Genomic DNA, 20,167 nt, shown 5'->3' on the forward strand with positions numbered 1-20,167 from the left:
GGGGCTTGTAAGCCGAGGCCGCTCTGTCCTCCCGTCTGCATAGAGCCAACGGGGAACACCATGAGAACCTAACACGCCTCGTACCAAATGAAATAGTACCAATAACCAAACAAAACGTAAAAAAAAAAACTAACTGCTTCTACAGAGGTCGATAGATTGCTTTTCCGGATGCATTAGTGGCCCCGATAGACAAGACTTGGATGAGCATGGATGAGACAGGCACGGGGCAGGTAGAATGGATGGACACCACACATGACGGTGGGAGGCCTGGACCGCATCAGGGTTGGCGGAGAAGTATCAGATCTGCTACCACCCTCTGGGCCCCCCCAACCCCCTCCTCTACCCACACACACACACAAACTTGTTCAGTGGCATTATCAGGATTTACAGCGAAGCAGAGGCCAGGGGCGACACCCAGGAGAGAAGTGAGGAAGATACGGTGGAAGACGATGGGGACACACACACACACACACACACACACACACACACACACACACACACACACACACACACACACACACACACACACAGAAAGAGAGACAGATAATCATAGGATTCTGGGTCAAATGTGGTATGTTGTTCCTTTCCATGAAATAAATTCATAAAATAAATCTTGAAATGAACAAATGATTATGTATAAACGTGGGCACCAGATTATTGTTAGGAACTTTTCTTAGGACTAAGTTTGGCTAAAGGATGCTACCTCACCTGCCAGGCGGTTGTTGACCCGGTTGTGTCGGAGCCACAGCCAGGTGACGGCACCAGAGAGGGTCCTCACCTCCCTCAGGCCCTCCGCAGCCATGGCGACAAAGTGCTCCGCGCAGTCCCTGCAGCCGAAGAACTTCTGGACGTAGTCTCGCACGGCCTTCAGAACCTCCTGAGGCTCTGACGCGTCTGTGGAGAGAGCACCAAGAACATGAAGAACATCTGGACAGTGGTCCACCAAGAACATCTGGACAGTGGTCCACCAAGAACATCTGGACAGTGTTACAACAAGAACATCTGGACAGTGGTCCACCAAGAACATCTGGACAGTGTTACAACAAGAACATCTGGACAGAGTTCCACCACCAAGTAAGATCTGGACAGTGGTCCACCAAGAAAATCTGGACAGAGTTCCACCACCAAGTACATCTGGACAGTGGTCCACCAAGAACATCTGGACAGAGTTCCACCACCAAGTACATCTGGACAGTGGTCCACCAAGAACATCTGGACAGTGTTCCACAAAGAACATCTGGACAGTGGTCCACCAAGAACATCTGGACAGTGTTACAACAAGAACACCTGCACAGTGTTACAACAAGAACATCTGGACAGTGTTCCACCACCAAGAACATCTGGACAGTGTTCCACCATCAAGAACATCTGGACAGCGTTCCACCACCAAGAACATCTGGACAGAGTTCCAACCGACACAACGACCTGACATAATCTGGACAACCTGATGTAATAACTGTACGTAATAATTGGTTGAATAAACACATTAAATTCATAACAATGTACAATCATATACTGAACACCATGACTACGAACCTCCCCGCTGACCCCGTGTTGTTGAGTTTCTAATGTACCATGTGACGCGTAAATTAATCACATGATCGAGAACCTCAGCGGGGAAAAGACCCTAATACACAATAAAGTGAAGAGTCCCATCCAAACGTCACAGATTAACACCCATGCGCTGGGAACCTGGGGCTGTAACCTGGGGCCTGGCTAATGCCCGGCGCCAGCCTTTCAAAAAACGCCTGGATTCCCACGCTGATATGGGCCAGGATTCAGCAGGCGGCTGGGTCAAACCCATATTGAGATGAATAATCTAGGTGGATGGGATACCCCTATCAGGAGATTAAAGCACCGTTAACCCCTGTGTGTGAACGCTGGCAGAGCCCCTGTCTCAGCACTGTAACGGCACCAAACCATATTTTACAGTAGCTAATGGGTTCGCTTTTGTTTCCAGGGCTTAAGAGGCACATTGTCAGATGAACCCCACGACTCTGGGCAATGTGGGTACGTTTTATCCACCTTAAAGTGTATGTGACCGTCAATAAAACGTATTCCGTGTTGGGGGGGGTCACGCAGATGCATGCATATGTATACATTATATATGCGTAGGTGTCACTATGAATAGTTTGGGCTGTGAATTAGCTGTGTGTGTGTGTGTGTGTGTGTGTGTGTGTGTGTGTGTGTGTGTGTGTGTGTGTGTGTGTGTGTGTGTGTGTGTCCTCCAGTCTGTTGGTCTGTGGGGGTCCAGATGGACACCCCTTTTTTGGTCGTCCATCTGCAGGTCATGTGATGGTCCATAAACCTCAGGATTAACCTCTGTCTCTGTGGGTGTGTGTGAGTGTCGGTGTGTGTGTGTGTGTGTGTGTGTGTGCGTGTCACACACACAACAGAGGAAAAAGAGATTAATGTCTACACCAGGAGCAGAGCCACCGGTCATCTGCCAATTTATTAACCACTCACATCCCACTAATCTAGCATAATCCCTTTTCACACGGTCACAACGACACATCCTCTGCTGCCACAAACACACGCAAAGACCCAGGAGGAACACGGCTAGAGTGTGAATCCCTCCCAAATCTGGAACAGTATGTGTGTGTATCTGTGTGTGTGTGTGTGTGTATGTGTCTGTGTCTGTGTGTGCGTGTCTCATGTGTGCGTACGCAAGCGCGCGTGTGTCACGCGCCGTTTGGTTAAGTTGTTACACAAACACTATGTAAATACCGCGGCCAACATTCCAGGGCTAATTTGTTGACAGTCTCTTCAAAGCCATTGTCCTCCGCTAACCCTTTGCCTGACCTCCCCGCGGCCCTTCTGTCTGACTGAAGACACAAGGGCCCCCTCCCTCCCTCCGTCTCCTCCCTCCAAACAGATCTCAGAGAGTCCTTCTCCCTATGTGTGAACAAACAACGGCTCTCTGAATCCTACACACCATAACAACTCCGTACCGTGTCTGGTCCATGTCTGTTCTCCAACATATCCAACAACAAGTGGATGTCTGCATTGAATTTCATAAATTATACCAAGTGGAATCTTTGTACGTTATAACATACAAAAAAAACGAACAAAAAAGGAACATAACAAAAAAATGTCGCATTAATACAAATATAATAACAAAATAATAAGAATCCCTAAAATAACAATAGGTATCCACAGATACTCTGTGAATACCGAATGATTCTGCTCTTACAGGATTATGTTTGTTCCACAGTGAGAATCAGTCAGACTATCAGTGCTTGATGCGTCTGGAAGGACCTGGCCACATCCCCCAGGCCCTCTGTGGCCGAGCGGCCCCACAAGGGGCCCCTGAGCCGTGGGGAGATGGAGAGCCATGGGTCCCTGGAGGACCACAGCAGCTCAGCTATGAAGAGAGCCGCCTGGAAACACCTGTGTCACGGTTCACCGGCTGGACACGCAGAGATCACACACACACACACACACACACACACGTTGATTTTTTTGTGCCCCTAGGGCATTTTTTCCTCTGGCAGTTCTGCAGTTAATGTGGCCACATTAAAATACTTCTCAATTCTATATTGAATTCCATATTGTAAATCTATATTCATAATCATAACACTTTACCTACAGTGCTTCTTCTTTCCATATCTATGTCGAGGTAAGGTGCCCCGCCAATTCAAATTCATGGAGGCATCCATCTTGTTCTGACACTTTGATATGTAAAATGATCCGATGGCGAAAAATAAGCTGAGGTGGCACTTTGCTGAATATGATATGGAAACCATCTGTGGCTGTGTCAGGAAGCAGGCGCAATGCCGTTCATTTCCCTATGGATTGGTTTCTTTTAAGTTGAATATACATGATGTGGTCAACTAGCAGAGTGGTATGCTAATATGATCCTGGTTATAGTTGATTCGTTTCAACTTATTCAATTAGGCTTTGGTTGATGACCTGCCGTTTTCTTTTTTAACTCCCTTGTTTTCCAATAGATATTGGTTACCATACTGATCCAGTTTCAACCACAGAGATCTCTAACGGTTTACAGTTAACAGTCTTGGACCAAAAGAAAAAAAAGATGGAACAAAAAAAAAAAAAGAAAGAGTGAGAGAGATAGACACAAAGAGAGAGAGTGACAGAGGGAGAGAGACAGCGAGAGATAGCAACAAAGAGAGAGAGTGACAGAGGGAGAGAGACACAAAGAGAGAGAGAGTGACAGAGAGAGAGAGACAGCGAGAGATAGCAACAAAGAGAGGGAGTGACAGAGAGAGAGACAAAGAGAGAGTGACAGAGAGAGAGAGACAGTGAGAGATACACCCAAAGAGAGCGAGTGACAGAGAGAAAGAGAGAGAGAGACAGCGAGCGATAGACACAAAGAGAGAGATTGACAGAGAGAGAGACAGAGCCCTATAGACACAAAGAGAGAGATTGATAGAGAGAGAGAGAGACAGAGACTGATAGACACAAAGAGAGAGAGTGACAGAAAGAGAGAGAGAGTGACAGAGAGAGAGAGAGATTGCGGGTGGCTACCTGATTCATTGGAGCGCTGGGCCTGGACTGTGAGGACATGGAAGAGGGTCCACATGCCACACGGGTAGCGCCTCAGATGGGGCTTTGATCCCTGGCAGCCCACCCACCTCTCCACCGCCGGCAACCCACTGTTGGGGACCTGGAGAGAGACTGGGAGCTGTAGAGAGATAGACAGAGACAGGGAGAGCGGTGTAGAGAGAGAGCAGTAGAGAGAGAGACGGGTACAGTAGACAGAGTGATAGATTGAAGGGAAAAACAGAAAGGGGGGGAGGTGAGAGCGTAACACAGGCCAAACAACACGGCCACACGACAGAAGAGCGGAGAGCACGGAAACACCCGAGCAACTCCTGGTGGAAAAAACCCTTCCCCAAGGTAAGGAGGTCTCCTGCGCGGAGACCTGAGCGAGTTAATGGGTTCCAGCGCTGGGAGCAGCCTTCCTGATCGATACCGAGTCAATCCCAGGTTAATGGCCCGGCCCGCCTCCGGCGCGGGGGAGGCCGGCGGCCGGCCTTAGCGGGGGAACCACGGCGGAATCCAACAACATATTTTCTCTGACACAAAGTCGTTTCCCCCTTCCCACCGAACCGCCGTTTGCCAGCCGATTGACTGACAGGGTTACTCACACGTCAATAGTAAGGATTTGGCTTGTGTGCGAGCGTGCGTGCGTGCGTGTCTGAGTGGGCGGGTGTGTGTGTGTGTGTGTGTGTGTGTGTGTGTGTGTGTGTGTGTGTGTGTGTGTGTATACAGAGTCCATTTCCTCCTATGCTAAGTCTGTTCATACCTTCCCATTGATTCATTGATCCATTGATTCGCCGGCTAAAAGCTAATGATGTAAGTAAGTGACTCTTTCAATTTGCAGGCGGCCGTATACTGTAGGCATGCAGGCTTCATTCCAGAGTCAACAAGCACACAGAGTGCTGTGCGTGTACGTGTGTACGTGTGTGTGTGTGTGTGTGTGTAACTCCATAACAGCCAGGACAAAGTGGAAACCGAAATATGTCTGGTTTTTTTTTGTTTGGAACTGTGAAGGATTCAATGTGAGTATAGATACATGGGGCGTTAGGAGCAGCTAGAAGCTATGGGCAACTAAACCCCGGAGGCCTTTTGGCTGGGAGTCTAACACCCATGTTTAACATGTACAATAGACATCCGATGTATACACACATAAGATCTATGTTTAATTTGTTAAAATTGCCAGATGATATGAGGTGTATTCACTCGACCCACCTGGGCTGGGACGTCGAGAACCTCCCGGAGGTCCCTGTAGGAGACCTCAGCCCCTTCCTGGGCCTTCAGCCACGAGTCCAGCGACTTCAAAAGATTGGTCACCATCGGCCGGCCGGGGAAGTACTGGGGAGCAGAACATACCGGGAATAAGTGTTGTCCATCGATAAATGTCTCTCTGCACGTCTGTCTGCATGTGCAGATTCACTTAAATCTGCATTCCTTGATTTCTGGCCACTAGGGGGCAGATTAGCATGTCTCATATCTAATACAATCTATACAATAACAGATATTTTTTATTTTATAGTTTGGTGTAAATAATCGAAAATGACGAGCTGTTTGTTTGGCTGCATATAACTGAGCATTTTCAGTGGTATATAATGTACACATATCTCGTTGTAAACAAAGAGTTACTTCAAAACAGAAATAAACGGTCTGCAACAGAAGTCGTGGTCGGACAATGTTGTTACAAGCCACCCAGGGTTCGCCCGAGGCAACCCCTGGGTGGCTGAAGAGATGCACAGCTTGGTTCATGCCACTCATCCTCTAAACCACTAAGCACTCCTTGGCCCTCATCAGGTTAGTCACCCACTCCTCAAGCGTTGCTTCCGCAGTTTGTTGACTTTTTTACCCCATCGGCTGCCACGGCAACCGCAGCGATGGAGGAAACATGATACTGTAACTAGCATACAACGCTTGCGTGCTGGGAAAAAGGAAATCCGTCTGGTTCGTCTCTGAGACCAGTGTTGACGGAGCGGAGACAGACACAGACAAGTGTGCCTTAAGTCACACAATGCCGACAAAGGAGACGGCGTGCTGGATTTGAGAAAGGCAAGCGCCGTGCTTGCACTGAGACAGACACACATCAGCAGGTTAAATCTGTTTCCTTCTCTTTGTTAAGTCTCCCTTTGTGACGTTTTGCAGAACAAGACCCAGCCAAAGGATGTGGCTTTGTTTCAAGGCATAAATACGAGGATGAATAACACCATCATATTTTTCTTTTTTACTTATGTTTGGTTACCGCTCACGACAGAGAGCGCTAAGTGGTGAAGAATTAGCGGCGGCATAGAAAACAGGAAAAACACCAGATGAGAACATCACAATAAGAGTCTTGGAGAAAAAAAAAGAGAAAAGTCCTCCCAGAGGTGCACCTTCTTTTGATTTGTGCTGCTGAATGTTTTTCATTTGGTCGCCGCCATCTGTTCAACTCCCTTTGCCTGTATGTACCGACACACACACACACACACACACACACACACACACACACACACACACACACACACACACACACACACACACACACACACACACACACACACACACACACACACACACACACACACACACACACAGCTGCTTGTCCATCTATTCATCAAGCTCTAACAGGATCTGTGCATTAAATGTTACCCACTTAAACAAAGCCCTGGAACAGAGCCCTGGTGGTTTGCTTAACCTCCCACACTGAACACTGACACAGTCCTCCCCCCCCCCCCCCCCCCCCCCCCCGCCGCCCCTCACTACACCATACTACGATAAACTCCAAAACATTGTCCTCTACTCAACCAATGCTTTTAAAAATATATCCTAGTGTATAGTATACTTTAAACGTACCGCTTCCTGGTTAAACAGGCAGGATAATGTGAAGCACGCGCACACGCACGCACACACACACACACACACACACACACACACACACACACACACACACACACACACACACACACACACACACACACACACACACACACACACACACACACACACACACACACACCAAAGGGCGTTGATCTGCGCCTGCTAATGGAGAGTGATATAATGGGTTTAGATGTGGAGTCTGGTTACTAACCGGTCAGAAAAGCTCATTAGGCCCCATATGAATTTAACCAGGAGAAAAAACACAGGTGCTCCTTCTAATGGTCTTAACTCCCTGCCTCTCTCAAGAAACACAATATGTGTGCGTGTGTGCGTGCATTGTCTGAGCTTCTGGATCGGATTGTGTGTTCGTCATCGGCCAATCACACAGAGGCTATATAACCACGCATATTGATACACATGACTTTCAACCGCTAATCACAGATTAATCTGTGTCTCTTACTCCAACTTTTATACACAGCAACTAACTACACTGTAATCAATGATTCTCTCTCTCTCTCTCTCTCTCTCTGACCACAACAATCCCCTTCACCCTGGCAATATGTCCTCCTTGATCTGATTAGTATCAGCAGCACTTGAACTCCCTCCTCCTCCTCCTCCTCCTCCTCCTCCTCCTCCAGGGGTCCCATGAGGGGTCCATCTGTTGGCTGGGGCGTCGCGGGGCATGCCACGGGTGAGGTCTTGGGGTCTAATCCCACCTCATCCAGCCTCCATCCACCCATGGATCGGACGCCCTCGACCCGGACACACGCCCCCCCCCCCCCCCTCAGAGCGGAGACTAACGTGGACCCTGAAACTGAAGTGGCCGCCGGCTTCATGTACGGAACATCTTTGCGCGTAGAACCATCAGAGCAGGCGGAAAAAAACGACACAACGGCATCAACAAATCCCAAGTCAACATTAGACTTGGGGGTGTGAGTGTAGTGGACGCAGTTTCATCACGGCGTAAAAACTGCCGCGTGAATTCCCCCGCGAGGAGGCCGACGTCTCGGCTCAGCCCCGAGTCCCCTACCCTTTCACCCCCACTCCCTCACCCCCTACCCCCCCCCCCCCCCCCCCCACTCCCTTAAATCCTTGTTTTATCCCCAGGGTTGAAGGGCTTCTTTCAAGAAAAGCAGGATAGAGGTGTAATCCCCCGGCTGTAATGCTCTCACGCCTCCCCAAGATCCACTTCTTTAATCCACATATACATGCAGAGGATTCATAAATCCGGTTCCAGCCTGACAAGACAGTAAATCTAGTGGTGTTACTACCACTGTGGTGGGGGGGGGGGGGGGGGGGGGGAGAAAATACATAATAATAAATAATAAAAAACACCCCTGCATGTTTACATCTTCAGAGGGAACGTCGAGGGATGATGGGATGGGGTTTGAACAACGGAACGAAAACACAAAAACAAATTGAGAGATTTAAAAAATCCTGGAGGCTTGTAATGGACTGCACATCTTAAAGGCAGGGGGGGGAGGTGGGGAGGGGAGGAGGGGGATATATTCCTCGCTGGTGTTGATGTTGATGAAACACTGTGTTGAGGAAAAACAGTATTCATCTGGAGGTAAATACCAACATTCAAACAACAACACACTCGGCACTTCACCAGTACACACTTCCCGTTATCGGTGAGTGGTGAAGGCCGCCGTGCCGTGCCTGCTTTCCCTGTCCCCAGCGAAGTCACACAGAGTCAGCGACAGAAAGCACAGCTGAAGAACTGCTATTAGAAAATGAACTGATGTTGTACCAAAACATATTTAAATAATTAAAATAATTATTACCGACCCCTATTGCAGCTTATGTGGGCCGGAGCTTATTGTGTCCTGCCTCTATCTGGTTCTACCGTCTACTCCTACACTGTTAAAAGTCCGTAGCAGAGCCAGAAAGAGATGGACCCATCGCTGACAGGCGTGTCACCGGCGAGACACGCGGCGACAGAGGCACCTCTTCAGGGACGTTGAGTCACGTCCAGCCTCATCTAATCCTGTGACTCACTGCGGGTCAGTTACTTTGTTCGCAGCGTTCACCTTTAACCAACCACAGAGAGGGAGACATTCAGCACGGTCAACACGGCAATGACGTCAGACACGCCTGTGTACGTGTGTGTGTGTGTTTGGATACTCGGAAAAAAAGCGACAAAGAGCAAAAGAGACAAACAGCAAAAAAAAAAACTTTCGTACCCTTTTAAAGCGGCCTGAGCCCACATTATGATAAACCAGCCCCACTCCCAAGCCGGAGACGGGGAAAGGCGTCCCCGGTCACCAAGTCACCTCGTTCCGACCGCCGTCGCCGTCGTCGTCTCTCCAAAGTACACCCCGTCTCTCTCTTTCAGACAACACTTCAACCCCACTCATTACTTTCTGTTGGGGTGCTGTTGCTAAACGGCCGGCTCCTTACAAGCCTGCGGGCGGCTGATTATACACAGCCCAGGCTGAGATCTGTCACAATGTCTGGGAGGCCATAACAATGACAGGCTCCTTAACCACAAAAAGCCCTTTTCAGCAGCTCCCCGGGAGCAGAGGAGTCAGGCTAAAATACTACTGGGCGGTACCGCTATTGACTAAACAAACGGAGCTAATGGAGAGGCCACGGCACTCTGGAACACACACACACACACAATGTATTCAAATTCAAAACACACACATAAACAGGCACTTGCTCCGCTCATGCACACACACACACACACACACACACACACACACACACACACACACACACACACACACACACACACACACACACACACACACACACACACACACACACACACACACACACGGGGGGGGGGGCTCTGCTACAACGCCTCCCTAGAGAGTGTGATATAATCAGGGAGATTGGTGGCGGACTAGCGCACTGAGGCAGCCTGGGCCTGAGCCAATGGGGACACAGGTCACAGGTCAAGCCTCATCATCACAACGTCCATGCCTCCCTGGCACACTTCTGGCTGTGCTCCGGCTTGGCTTGGCTTGGCTTGGAGGAGAGGGGGGAGGAGGGTGGGAGGAGGGTGGGGGGAGGGTGGAGGCGTGGAGGCAGATCTGAACAAATTGCAGACAGAAAGCAAAGCAGGAGGTTATAAGTTAATGGAAGTCAAAAGACACGGGAAAACACCACAACAGAGGGAGGGATTGGGATAAAACGGATGATGAATTCAAACAGTGAAGACAGGAAACCAAAGTAAAGGGGGAAACCTGGGAGCGGTTTGGATTATTCAGTAAACCACATCAGTGACGGGGCAGAGAAGGATCAAGGTACAGGGGGAGGCTGGTGGAGGCAGGAGGGTTGGAGACATACTTTCTGGGGGGTTTACCGGCTGGAATGAGAGGAGAGTCAGAGACGACGGTGAACGTAACGGATCAGACACACAAGACAAGAGCCTCAAAAGAAGGAGTGAAGAGGAGCAGCTGGCAGGGATGAAGGAGAGACAGTGGTCTCCCAGGGAGTGGGGGGGGAGGGGGGGAGGGGGGGACTGGTTATCAGGATGCATCAAACTGGGGAGGAGGGGGAGGAAATGGTATCCACGCTTCCGCACCCGCTGGGACCCCAAACATCAAGAGGGTCAACAATACCCCAGAGAGCCTTTGGAGTCCTGGCTAGTCAATGCCATCCACTCCTGGCCCCTTGACAAGCGTGCCGCCTCTGTCTGTCTCTGTGTGTGTGTGTGTGTGTGTGTGTGTGTGTGTGTGTGTGTGTGTGTGTGTGTGTGTGTGTGTGTGTGTGTGTGTGTGTGTGTGTGTGTGTGTGTGTGTGCGCGCGCGCGCGCGCTCGCACATACGCATGAAGGAAGCCTGATTTATATATATATTTTTTTAAATGTTGCTGACCAGGTACATTTAAATTAAAATCTCCTTAATAAAAAAAACAACACTGCAGGTAGAGCCGTCAAAAACAGAGCCAACTACTAGAAACCAGCGTTTCACAGAGAGACGGCCATTCCACTGTCTCACTCTCCATCTAGTGGCAACCTGAAGTCACTACACGTCTGTGGTGCTTTCTGATCGTCTCCACGAGGAGCGCAAGCTGCCGAGGTGACTGGACAACAGAACTATGGACGGTGTCACATGTGCAGTGCATTGTACTCTACCACAGAGCCCGGTGCTTGTTAGCCCTACCTTAGCGAGGACGGCCACGTAGCCCTTGAGCGCTTTCAGTGCGTCTCCTTTGAAGTCGGCAGTGCCGGCTAACTCGACGCGCAGGGAGTAGGTGAGCGCCGACTCCAGATCCGCCATATACACCCTGGAGCTGCGCACACACACACACACACACACACACACACACACACACACACACACACACACACACACACACACACACACACACACACACACACAAAGATTTGAAACTAGAGAAACTGAGGTCTGCATAGATGCACTGTTGGGTCATTTCTTGTCCTCACCTGTTGAAGGCTCTCCAGGGTTCTGCTGTGTTGTTGGTGAGGAGGTCTGTTGACAGAGGCCTGGGCTTGCCAAAGCGCACCACCCCCGGCAGCCTCTGGAGGGCAGAGGAGTAGAAACTGCGCGCCTCGATCTGGCTGAAGGAAAAACATAGGTGTGCACACACACACACACACACACACACACATATGCAAACACACACACACACACGTACGCACATATGCAAACACACAAACACGTACGCACATATACAAACACACACACACACACACAGGATTGACTGGTAAGTAGAACGTCTGACATCCTATATCATATGGATTCAAATAGTCCAGTAGTGACTGCCAACATTGATCCCATTATATCAGGTTTTAAATGTAGACACCATGCCCTTATTGTACTGTATGTTTGAGGTAATGGACCACAGAAGAGCGTTAGCATAATATTATACATCTGATGTGAACGCAATGCCCCTCAACCACTGCCTGACAGGATGCAGATCTAACAGGGCGCCCTATGGAGAGAGGACATAAACCTCACATAGCCACAGAGCAGATCTGTGCTGGTCCAGAGGTTCTGTCCTTAACTCTTTCCCTGATTGATCTCTCTCTCTCTCTCTCTCTCTCTGACAGACAGACAGACAGAAAGAAAGAGAGAGCGACAGAGAGAGCATAAAACACGAGGACGGCAATAGGGACGATGGATGCTGTCGGCCCCGCATTCGCTAGACAACAATACAAAAAAGAAAAGGCCTGGGACTCAATTACACGTGCGCGCCCGGTGGGAGTGTACAGATGTGTGGGGAGAACCCATTCATCCTGGGAGCTCCCTGGGGCCCCCCGGCAGGCACGCGTCAGGGTGGTGGGCCGGGAGGCCGCGCGTTCACCTGGGACACGCACACATTACACGCATGATGGATGTGACACGCCCTCCCATACAGTCACATTGACACACACACACACACACACACACACACACACACACACACACACACACACACACACACACACACACACACACACACACACACACACACACACACACACACACACACACACACACACACACACACACAGCACTCCCAGGATCAATCAGATATTCAGCGATGATAGGCCATCTGTCGGCGGGCGCGGCGGGGCCTTGTTTAGCTGCTGCCGCCGCCAGGCAAAGCGCTGCCATTGTTTTCATGCAAGAAATTAAAAAACCCTCCTCTCTGTACAGTGATGGAGATGAAGGGTGTTTGGCGAGGGGGGGGGGGGGGCTACTGGTGGCGGTGGTTGTGGCTGGGTGGGGAGAATGGGGGGAGGTGAATAAATAAATCGGCAATAAATCATTTCCTTTTTGCATTTGTCAACTAAAAAGCGCTTCTCTTTGCATGCCAAGTTGTTGGAGCGCCGGGCGTGGGGGGGGACAAAGCGAGGGGGAAGCAGCCTGTGTGAGCACGCCACCACGGCTCCAACAGAGGCGCTTTATGACGGTGAATAATGGGAGGAATTCTGATGCTCTGATCCCATTAAGGGGGCAGATGTTTAAGCGGATTCTTATGCATAGGGTTTAGGATAATCAGCAGCGGGGCTCAGGAGGGGATACACATCGTACGACCACGATCCGAAGATTGAGGATTGAGGGGCTGATTCTGGAGACAGCTAGAAGGAACTTTCCAGGGGCAGGAGTGGTTCCCTCGGTTGTCCCCCCAACAGATATTGCGTCAGACTCCGCTCGTATCTGGTTCACATATGCAGTCTGTCTGGCTGTTGTTAGATCCTTTTATGACCTGTCCCTCATAATTCGTAGCTTTCAATTTTATTTTCACAGGGATTGAGATATGAAAGGCTGTGTGCTGGGATACGTGGAATCGTGTGTTGCCAGTTCAACAAGGGGGTGTGCGCTGGCCGAAGACACACATTAAAGTGATGTGTGAGGGGATTATTATGGTCTGAGACACGAAAGCATTCTGTGTGTTTTATGATTACGGGGGGATGATTCAAGCGTAGGGAATTTGCTGGCGTTATTCCCATTCAGATTCAAATGGCGTGGTGGAATTATTCATTGTTGATTTCATCGTTACAATATATTTTTTTAAAAAGGAATGAAACTCCATGAATGATGTGGTAAGAATAATAATAATAAAAAAAAGAATGATGCAATTGACAGCAGCATGTATAGAAGTGGGTGAAAAGGGCACATGGGAACTCACACATGGAGCCTGGTGGCGTTCCCCCCGGGGTAGTAGAGGTAGCAGGACGGGAACTCAGTGACACCCAGCTGGGAGACCAGCTCCTCCTCCGACCTCAGCACCCGCCGCACCGCCACGTTCTCAAACTGCAACAGGTCCAGGGTTACCTGGGGGGAGAGCACGCACACACACACACACACACACACACACACACACACACACACACACACACACACACACACACACACACACACACACACACACACACACACACACACACACACACACACACACAGGATTTTATATTTCTAGGTGATGCAGAACTTCAAAGTGGAGCTTTTGTATGCTTGTCCACAGATATAGATCAATGCCAATGCACTCATAAAAAAGAGTCTTACTTCTTTCCCCACATAAGAAGTGGAGTCCTCAAAGATCAGGGCCAGATATTCCACAGTGTTTGTTTCAAAGAAGCTGTTAATCTCTGCTTGGCTGTAGAGAGAACAGACATAGTGCTGGGATCAACACACTATACATAGAAAAGAAGAAGATTGACTATAAATGAGTAACTTCTGGAAGCTTCACCATTTTCAAATAATTTTGGGTCTATGGGACTATGATGAAAAAACAACTTGAAATTGATCTAGTATTGCGCGGGAATACTGCAGCTGTAATCAGCAAAACAAGCGTCAATGTAATCCTTTGGGGCAATAGCGGCCCGTCACTGTTCATCCGAGTAACACGCTTGTGTTTGCCACTGACTCAGATTGCAACTCGAAGTGTCTGACAGGATCCCTGCAGAGAAATTATCATTTTCTTTTCCTTTACCTTTCGCTTGGTCCATTTGGTCTATTTGTTGTTGTGTCTAACCAAATCTGGCTCAATGAGACGCCTCGCTCTGAGAGAGTGGAGTTCAGGAAGGAAACGGTGGAAGGGAGGGAGAGTTGTGGAGAGGAGTGCTGGCAGGGGTGTGTTGTGTTGCACTAGAGAGACGTAATGTAGTCTCAGAGACTTGGGTGCAGGAGGGTTGAGATGGTCAATAGGGAAAGGGCAACAGGAAAATGTCGTGCAACAACGCAAGTCGCCTTTGAGCTAGACCTGGCCAGAAACACGAAAGAAACTGAACGGATCAAGGGAGAGATAAAGAGAGAAGTTGTATTCCTCCGTAGGGATCCCGTCCATGATAACAATCTGAGGCTGTCAACGGAAGAAACAAGCACTCAACTCAAAGATCAATTTAAGAGATTTGACTGATTCCCAATCAGTAATATCTTTTACATTTTGGGAAAAGGGTCTCCGGGAATAAAGACCACTGCCTTAACCTTTGGTTGCAAACAGCTGCGTTTAACAGTTGTCTGTATTGTGTGGATGACCCTCCACAAGGGGAAAAAGGAGACACTGACAACATCCTTTCATCCAAAAGGCAAACACTGGGAGAAGTCATTGACAATCAGTATCATCCGGCAGCACACCTGCTGCACGGTTGCCAATGGGGAACACCTGCCGGCCGTGAGGCCACAGGAGAGTTGGTCGATCTACAAAGGCAGAGAGAAGCGCTCCCCTTGAGGAAGGATTGTGGTAACCTCCCACAGTCTGGTAAGAATCACATGAGGAGAGAGCCACCTGTTGTGCGTGATGCCGACCGTGTCTCACCCCTGTTCCCTTTGTCAGTCACCCAGGCTCAGGTTTACCCCTGAAGGCCCCGATAGGAATCATACCCCAGTCCGGGCAGATTTTATGTTGGACTTTAACCCTCCCCCTTGACCTCGCCCTCCCCATTTGGAATCAACCAGCTGATAATTTTACCCACAACCCTGTGTGTTGTCTGTTTTTGCGATTGAGTTGACTGCGTCTCGAGCAAACTTCCACAATTTGTTGAGAGCAACAGTTTGCTACATGCATTGTCATCATGAAATGCGTCTTTAATTGTTACACTGTGTTTCCTATGATGTGGACATCTTTAACTTCTGTATTAACAAACATGCATAAGCGCCCAGTTTATCCAATGTTATCATTGGTTAATATTATACTGTTGAACACAATCACAAAATACGATTTTAAATAACATTATTAATTAATCACTTGGTTTAGCTAGTGTCTGGTTTGAGTGCAAACCAGACACCACACACACACACACACACACACACACACACACACACACACACACACACACACACACACACACACACACACACACACACACACACACACACACACACACACACACACACACACTACTTTATGGCCAATAAAAAGCAATTTTAGCAACCCTGTTTTAAAGGGGAAGAAAAAGTAATTGTGAGTGGGGAACTTTGACCATCCGACCTCAAGCAGAAGTTTTATTTGTCACTACACAGAAGAACACACACACAAAACCACCTGTGAAGGTCTCGGGCGGGTATGGTCTAGTGGTTAGGGTGTTCCCAGTACTGAAACATACTGGGAGGAGCCAACGACACAGTGTGCCTGCAGCCACTGTAAGGCATCCTTTACCACAACGCCTAACCCCATACCACCACCCTGGGTGACCTATCCATCTGAATTCACAGGCAAGTCCCTTTGGACAAAAGCCTCTACAAAATGACTGAATGGTACACAGAATGTCACATGTTTGAGGTAAACAACTTCACTGCTATGTACAGTCGTTTGCCGGTAAACAGAATGTTTTCCAGCATGTGGCAGGTCAAAAGTTCAGGGCGGCGTGGTAGAACTCTGCCCTCCACCCACCCCTTTCGTTCCTTACCCTGGACCTCACTTGTGGCTCCCCACCAGCCACCACAGTGGCTGTCGGGGAACCACAAGTGAGGTCCAGCACCCTGGTTTTGGTGGTGGGGTACACCAACCTTATTGGCTCCAGGGGAGGGCAGGCGGGGGGCCCCGGCTCCTCGTGGGCCTCCATCCGGTCTATGATCAGCTGGCGCAGAACCATGAGGTCCCGGGAGAATCCTGGAGGGGGTCATGGGAACACAGAGAATCGTCACACTGGTGGTAACTTCTAGTGGCTGGTTGTTTACTCATACACCTACACAGCAGGCATCTTGGTTTGTAGCTTTTGTATTTTTTGTCATCAGGTTACTACATTTACATTTGGAGCATTTAGCAGATGCTTTTATCCAAAGCGATTTACAATAAGTACATAGATCAGAAGAAGAGAAACAATATATGGCTCTCGGTACAGTAAGGATGTTCATAGAACCAAGTGCCAAGCACTTAGATTTGCTAGGTTAACCCCTTCCCCGTATACAACAAAGACCGCTAGGATAAGATGCTACACAATGCTAGGTACTATTTTTAAGTGCAAGGAAGTACAGCATACAGTAAGTGCGTACATTAAGTGCCAGGACGTACAACATACGATAAGTGCGTAAGAGGGGTGAGGTGGAGGCTATGCTGAGTCTAGGTGCTCAACGTGAACGAGACAAACCTGAATAAATAAAAGGTTGAATAAAAACAAACAACATAAATCAACCGCAGTCCGTCTAGCGGCAGGGCGTCCGGTCGAGGTGCTGCTAAAGAACTTGTTTGCATTGTGATATCTTGCAGTCGGCTGTGTAAAGAGAGTTGCTAAGCAACGGATAGACTGAGATGGACATTAAAAAAAACAAAAAAAACTTGAAACTATGTACATGTGACACACGCTTTATTCACATGCTCCACTTGTACCACAAAGATAACCTGAAACGTTGAGATATATTGACAATGAAAGACAAGATCACGATGTTATCAAAGGGTGGGGATGGTTAATTAGGTCAACATGAGCTGGGAGTGTCACAACAGGGTTTAAATACATTAGCTCTATTTGTTCCCTGGCACTAACAGTTGGATTACCTCGGATGTATTTTCCCATAGAAGCACTCGTGGAGTAGGCATTGAAGAACTGTGAAGAGAGGAAATGGAGGAAGTTATGTGAATGAGATCCGAGGGAGGGGGTGAAGGGGACATCCACATATCGCTGACAGAAGCAAAAAGCTAAAGAAAAGTGTTGCGTAATAATAGCTAGGGCCCCCAATGTGCCTGCTTTAACTACTCATGCTTTCCGGTTCAAACCAGTCACAGATGTTTCCTAGATCATTTGAGTGCCTTCACTGGGCCACCATTGGGTCAACGTTTAGGGTTTGACCCCAAAAAATAAATAAAAAAGGTATGAAGCTGGGAGTTCCTTGTGATGTGGACTAAGCCTATATTCATTTAGTAATGGCAAAACTAAAACATAACAGTTTTGCTTATGTTTTACTAAATGTTTTTCTAAATGATGCAGACTGTTGTTTCAATGTGCGCTCAGACAACAATGGAAGTATATGTGCAGACCAGGGTTTTTTCCACACATAACATGGATGACTAAGTAAGAAGGTTAATCAATTGAATGGACTGAATTTAAATGCAAGGTAAAATAGATAACTGTATTGTCCAGCACGCACATCCGGCAGACACAGATGTTTACTAATCCAACAGCGATATTATCATTATCGTATTTCCCTTTTATTTGGATTGGCTATATCAAGTCACGGTCAGCCATGTGCGTCCGTCCACACCCGTCTACCTGCCTTAATGCTCGGGTAGCCCGAGATGCCGTACTCCCTGCAGATCTGACTGTTCTCCGAGACAGCACAGTCTATGGCGGCCAGCTCCACAGCAGGCTTCCACTCTGAAGAGGAGGAGGAGGAGGAGAAAAGAAAGAGGTGAAGGTAGGAAGCAGACATCAGACTGCCTGCTGTGTTGTATATCCTGCAGTGTGGACCGAACTGATGGTGATGAAAGAAACTGTTGTTTCTGTGCCATCTGGATGGATAAAGTCGGCCAGTGCTTGTCTGACCATGAAAGCGGTGTCTTTATGCAGACTTGGCAAGACAAGACAACAGCAGCCTATGCATCAGATGTTTTGGGCAAACGTTGGTGGAATCCAGTGCCTCCGTCAGGCCTATATTATGATCCTTTATACCTTCCTGTCCCTGGCCTGAACTCCCCTGTATGGATCTGTGGAGCAGATTTGCCAGTACATTTAATTCACTAAACTAGTGTGAGGTCGGTAAGCACTGACTAAGTGGAACAATCAAACAAGCGTAGTCGATTGAAGTTATGTCATGCTCCACTACTAGCCCCATGGCAATATCAATGATGACACACACACACACACACACACACACACACACACACACACACACACACACACACACACACACACACACACACACACACACACACACACATATAAATCATACAAGAGTGTCCTCCTAATCACAATACAAATTAGAGTTCATGCTGTAAGTTGCATATGTTTAGGCATCAGACATAATTGTAGGACGGTTTCCGTACGCAACATAATTTGGACAGCTTGATCACATCATATGCTCCAATAAACACACGAAACCCAGAGCCGAATACATGTTAAAAACTGTCAATTCGGGAAATTGCAACTGCAATACTCTCGGATTTGCTGACTTTTTTTTTTTTGCAACGCAGTGAATGCAATATGAACAGATAAGAAACTGGGACGATGACAGCATACCAAAGTTCTAGAAATTGTTAGTGTGTCAGCCAATGCGAGGGCAGTACGAACCGTTAATGTCTCTTGCAAGACTTTTGTAAACAGGAGAAAAGTGTACGCAGTGACCACACCACGACGCGTAGAACTCCACGACCACTGCACCCGTGGAGTTGATCAGCGCCGACTTCACATTTTGCGGGGTTAACACCAATATCTGATCAGAAACGGTGTACAGTCCGGCTCCGGTAATGGAAGGAAAAATTAGTAAAATACACACCAACACCGTGGCTACTGATACAACTTTCTGAGGTAACCCTATATGATCCGCAAACCGAGACATATTCGACCCGCTGCAGACAAGTCTGTCAGTACGCACGGAAGTCCCAACTACTACATCAAAAACTGATGCTAACTTTTTTCCACTAGAGGTTTGTGTTTCAGCGCCCTCCCACCAGCAGGCTAGAGGCACAGAGGTACCGTGGAGGGGCGGGGGCTCAAATCGTGCATAATTGTGCGATCATTTTGCATTGGACGACGCGTCCCCTGCCTATTTTGGTGGGCTGGGAGCAGGTCTTCAGTGGTAGCGTTATCCCGGTCTACTGCAACGCAATTTCTGGTTTTTGACTTCCAATGAGCAGTGCACGCCATTCAACAGTGAAAAAGGACAATATTAACAACAAAAACAACGCAATGAGGACAAATATGGAGATTCGATGAATATTTGACAAAGCAATACCCCAAACATGCAACAAAAAGGAAACGGATATC

General features: G+C 48.4%; 1 protein-coding gene across 1 annotated transcript; it reads right to left on the reverse strand.

The window, feature by feature from the left end:
- Positions 1–494: 494 nt before the first annotated feature.
- qsox1 (quiescin Q6 sulfhydryl oxidase 1) lies at positions 495–19,907 on the reverse strand (the record flags this gene model as incomplete). The annotated part of the gene is made up of 11 exons (XM_084473512.1): positions 495–894; positions 4,489–4,645; positions 5,716–5,838; positions 11,463–11,592; positions 11,747–11,881; positions 13,939–14,084; positions 14,316–14,406; positions 16,758–16,860; positions 17,743–17,791; positions 18,459–18,559; positions 19,472–19,907. Coding segments are annotated over 11 exons (1,686 nt in total), but the record flags the coding sequence as incomplete, so codon positions are not given.
- Between the last annotated feature and the right edge of the window lie 260 nt (positions 19,908–20,167).

The sequence above is a fragment of the Micromesistius poutassou genome, assembly GCF_964030765.1.
Source record: "Micromesistius poutassou genome assembly, chromosome: 9".
Classification (NCBI taxonomy): Eukaryota; Metazoa; Chordata; class Actinopteri; order Gadiformes; family Gadidae; genus Micromesistius; species Micromesistius poutassou.